General features: G+C 48.0%; 1 protein-coding gene across 1 annotated transcript; it reads left to right on the top strand.

The window, feature by feature from the left end:
- Positions 1-858: 858 nt before the first annotated feature.
- On the top strand, positions 859-1,104 carry ctxn2 (cortexin 2; the record flags this gene model as incomplete). Its single annotated transcript, XM_084337625.1, has 1 exon — positions 859-1,104. The coding sequence occupies one exon, from the start codon at positions 859-861 to the stop codon at positions 1,102-1,104; it is 246 nt and encodes an 81-aa protein (XP_084193751.1).
- Between the last annotated feature and the right edge of the window lie 3,910 nt (positions 1,105-5,014).

Consider the following 5,014-nt stretch of genomic DNA (forward strand, 5'->3'; position numbering starts at 1 on the left):
TTACACTGTCTGCCAGGCATCTGCACTGGAGCAACAGGTAGAGGGGCTTTCTTCATATCCAAATGCACATGAATGTTTTTGGGATGTGATTTTTTCTTTCCATTCAATCCAGTGTCATATATCTTCCACTTGTATGCATTACAGTGGGTTATGTGGTGCATGTGACTGTAATTGTGGTTGGGCTTAAATCAAAGGAATTATCTCCTGTATTTTACAGTACTGTTGTGCAGATACTGTAATATCCTCATTCATGTTGTAACTGAACCCATATGTGTGCACTCTCTCGCTGTCCGTTTATAGTGTTTTATGCTTCTGTGGAATTCCCGCAGGGAACGACATTGTGTGTGGGTGTGTGTGTGTGTGTGTGTGTGTGTGTGTGTGTGTGAGTGAGTGAGTGAGTGAGTGAGTGAGTGAGTGTGTGAGTGTGTGAGTGTGTGAGTGAGAGAGAGAGAGAGAGAGAGAGAGAGAGAGAGAGAGAGAGAGAGAGAGAGAGAGAGAGAGAGAGAGAGAGAGAGAGAGAGAGAGAGAGAGAGATGTGGGTCTCATCTGTTTGATACCTTATTCAAGATAAACGATTTATAGACAACTATCCCTTAATGCTTTATGGTCAGTTCATTTACTACCGATTTCCAGTTTTTGATATTTATACCATATAGATAGACGGTCCATTTGTCCTACAGCATATGCACCATTGTTGTTAGGGTGAATATTGAAATAGATTCATGTTAAGTGATTCCTTGTCCGCAGCGCATGACAGCACTAATCTCAAACCTATGATCCCTGTCCAGGTAACATGCAGACACAATGAGCCCCTGACCCGATCGGAGCAGAGATGAGGCGTCCGGGTGTTGGTTGACCATGTGCAGTGTCCACTACGACCACTCCCTCGCTGCTAGGACCGGGAATGACATGATGGCACACTCTCTGACCCTGGAGCAGAAGACAGCGTTTGCCTTTGTGGGGATGCTGCTGGTGTTCCTTGGGTTGCTGATCGTCAGGTGTTTCAGGATCCTGCTGGACCCCTACAGCAGTATGCCCTCCTCCACCTGGGCTGACGGGATCGAGGGGCTGGAGAAGGGGACGTTTGAGTACGCCCTCACCTAACACAGGGGGAGACCCTCACCTAACACAGGGGGAGACCCTCACCTAACACAGGGGGAGACCCTCACCTAACACAGGGGGAGACCCTCACCTAACACAGGGGGAGACCCTCACCTAACACAGGGGGAGACCCTCACCTAACACAGGGGGATACTCGTAGGCTGACGTACACACACACACACACACACACACACACACACACACACACACACACACACACACACACACACACACACACACACACACACACACACACACACACACACACACACACACACACACACACAGGACCATGCAAACACACACACACACACAGGACCACGCAAAGACACACACAGACACAGGACGGACCACGCAAAGACACACACACACAGGACCACACACACACACACACACAGGACCACATTCAGGGGGCTTTCACACTAGCCATCGGGGTCGAATCAGAGCGCGATCGCACCAAAATATCGTGTGATGAGAACGCTCCCCCCCCGTCCCCAGGGACGCTGATTCGCTCCAAACCTGGACCGCTGGAATAGGTGGTCTCGGGGTGCGAACCAGCGTCCCCGACGAGGAGAGGGGCGTGGTGTGCAAGCTTACTGTAATGCTTATGCTTGCTTGATAAAAACATATGGTAAATGGTAAATGGCTTCTTTTTTATATAGCGCTTTTATCCAAAGCGCTTTACAATTTGTTACTCACATTTTACCCATTCACTCACACATTCACTCACACATTCACTCACACATTCACTCACACATTCACACACCGACGGCGGAGGCAACCATGCAAGGTGCCAACCTGCTCATCGGGAGCAATTAGGGGTTAAGTGTCTTGCTCAAGGACACATCGACACGCTGCCCGGGAGGAGCGGGAATCAAACTGGGAACCTCCGGATTGCCAGACGACTGCTCTACCTCCCGAGCCACTGTCGCCCCATACAGCAACAACTGGACAATACCCACAAAAACGATATTTATGGGCAATTTGGCGAGTTCAGACCTCAACCAAACAAGCATGTTGAGCCTCACGGCTCAGTGGATGAAAACTTTGAGATGAAGCCACGTTACAAGCCCAAGACTTCCCTGGCTCACATTAGGCCTGGCAATTATTTTGCCATTGCTATGTCTATACATTGGTTTCTTGTTCGAATGCATTTATTTCTATAGACCAGTGGTGCCCAACCAGTCGGCCGTGATTGACCGGTAGATTGCAGGCTGATTTTCAAGTAGACCGCGAGATTATTTTTATATAACATCGAGTATGTTGTCACGTCGCTGCTGAGATGAGACTTGCTTTAGCGCAGAGCATTCCTCTCATTTCATTATAGACACAGACCAGCGCGGACCTTCAATGACATGCAATTGTAATTTCATTAGACACAGACCAGCGCGGACCTTCAATGACATGCAATATAATAATTGACGCGAGCAATGGGCTAACGTTAGCTGCTAACTAAGTTATCCCATGACTAGGCTAAGCTAACTAGCGTTAGCCGCTAACCCTGGAAAACGCTCAAAGCGGACGCCACGACACCAGTTCCATTCGTGAGAAAAGGGGGTGGGTTATATTGACAAGGCTTGACAACAGAGTTTCAAAGATAACTTCATATTTATTGGTTATTCGTTTGAATCGTTTCTTTGTATCGGGCATCCAGTTTCCATCACCGTGTGTTCAACTCTTCCTGTGCTGACGTTCGAGTGTGACATCATCGCCTACGGCAGCTTACACGCTCAAAACGTAAACCGTAAACAAAACCCGAAGCGAACCAAGACTGCAGTGTGTACACAAAGCAGAGGGGGGAGAGGGAGGGGGGTAGTTCGCACTCAGGGACGGAGCGAGGATGGAGCGGAGCACCCGTTCCTAATGAGAAAGCCCCCAAAGACACACAGGACCACGCAAAGACACACACACACACCTTTGCCGAATGTCTTCCCCCTCTATCCTCCCATACTTCCTCTCTCTCTCTACCGGACTGCCCGGTAAAAACCAATAAAATATCTACCAAAAAAATACATAATTTAAAGACACACACACACAGGACCACGCAAAGACACACACATACACACACAGGACCACACAGACACAGGACCACGCAAAGACACACACACACACAGGACCACGCAGACACAGACACACACCCACACACACACAGGACCACACAAACACACACACACAGGACCATGCACGCACACACGCACATATAACGGAGGTCCGTGAGTAATATCCACAGTCACGATGGACTGTGTTGTGAAGTGACTGTGGTGTGGCAGTAAGACACATAGACACATTACCAAGCAGTGAATTCACCTCTTGGTATAGTGGTCTGTGCTGTTGCACGCGGTGCGGCCGACCCGGGTTCGATACTCCCTCGGGGCATCGAAAAACGAACACAACGCAGAAGGTGACACGTACGATCGGTCACACACACACACACACACACACACACACACAACCCAAAATCTCACCCACAGCTCTATGTAGATGTTGTGCCTGACGCTCAGACACCATTCAAACATCTCTGTGATTTATCAAGCGAAGAGACTGAAGCTGTGTACTGTATGTTGTTCAATGTGTGCGTACGCTGTTAGTACAGAGTGTACACATAATGGTATATATGTGACCATGTGAATGATGTTATGTGCCTGGTTTGAATGTTTGAAACCGATTTCTGTTTTAGGTTAGTGGAGCATGAAGTCTCCACTGAGATTAATGTTATGGTTATGGGGTTAGGTTTTAAAAACAACTTTTTTGATGGAAATTCTGATTATGACAATATCCGGCATTGCTGATTGGCCAAGTGCACAGACTACTAGAGTGTCGGCGGAAAAACAGATTGTGTGTCCTCCCGACCCTTCTGCCCATGAGTGTGCATTTCCATGCACTGATCTACATGGAAACCCCTTTAACCCCTTTAACCCCTACCTAAAGATAGGGAGAGATAAACACACAGATTTAGGATATATATCTTTTAATGAATGTTATATTTTGGCCAGAGTTTATTTCCTGGTGTAGTGTTTGCTAATACAGGAACTGACAGGAAATACCCAAGATGTTGCCCAACGGAATTCTATAAGGTCTATATAGGATGATTATACAGACGGAGCAGGAAGTCTCAGGGAAAAGATCTATTATGTGAAGTCAGAAAGGGAAACGGTCTCACCTCTACACAGCGCGGCTGTTCTGCACAAGTATTATGTATATGAGATGGATACAGGGTATTAAGGCAAACTAGAGCTTAGGGAACTGGTCGATTGCAATCTGGTCGGTGGGCCAAAGGGGTTACTACTGCTGCTACTGTGAGTGTGTGTGTGCGTGGGCGCGCGCGTGCGTGCGTGTGTGCCGGATCATACTGGGTCTGCGTTGTGTTTGATGTTAAATGAGAATGTCCCGAGGGAGTTGAACAGGGGGCTCCCGCGTCCGCGGGCGACGACACAGGCCGCTGCACTAAGAAGTGAATTCACTCCTAACTACCGTACCTATGCGTCTGTTAACCCTGTTATGGGGAAGTGAGTTTAATTTACCAGCCCGCACTGCCACAGTCACTCGTCAACACACCTGTTTCCGTGACTGTGGACATACCCACGGGCTTCCCCGTTACACGTGTGTGCGTGCGTGCACAGGTCTGTGCGTACAGACCTGTGTGGGCACACAGAGTGAGAGGCGACAGAACAAACTGTGATTTACTGTACATAATGGTGTTTCTAATAACGATGCTAAAACAGCTCTGAGAGTTTGTACCGACACTGTCTGTGAGTGATGGTATTACTGTACGTTGACACAATTACCTGTTTCAGCTGATGATTCACATACAATGTTTACTTTTTCCTCCTCTGCACACCAGTATCTGTCTCAAAACATGACAGCGTTAATCACAGACTAATTAACAGCTGAGATCAGCTAGATGGGTCAGAAG

This window comes from Notolepis coatsorum (genome assembly GCF_963971535.1).
Source record: "Notolepis coatsorum genome assembly, chromosome: 20".
Lineage (NCBI taxonomy): Eukaryota > Metazoa > Chordata > Actinopteri > Aulopiformes > Paralepididae > Notolepis > Notolepis coatsorum.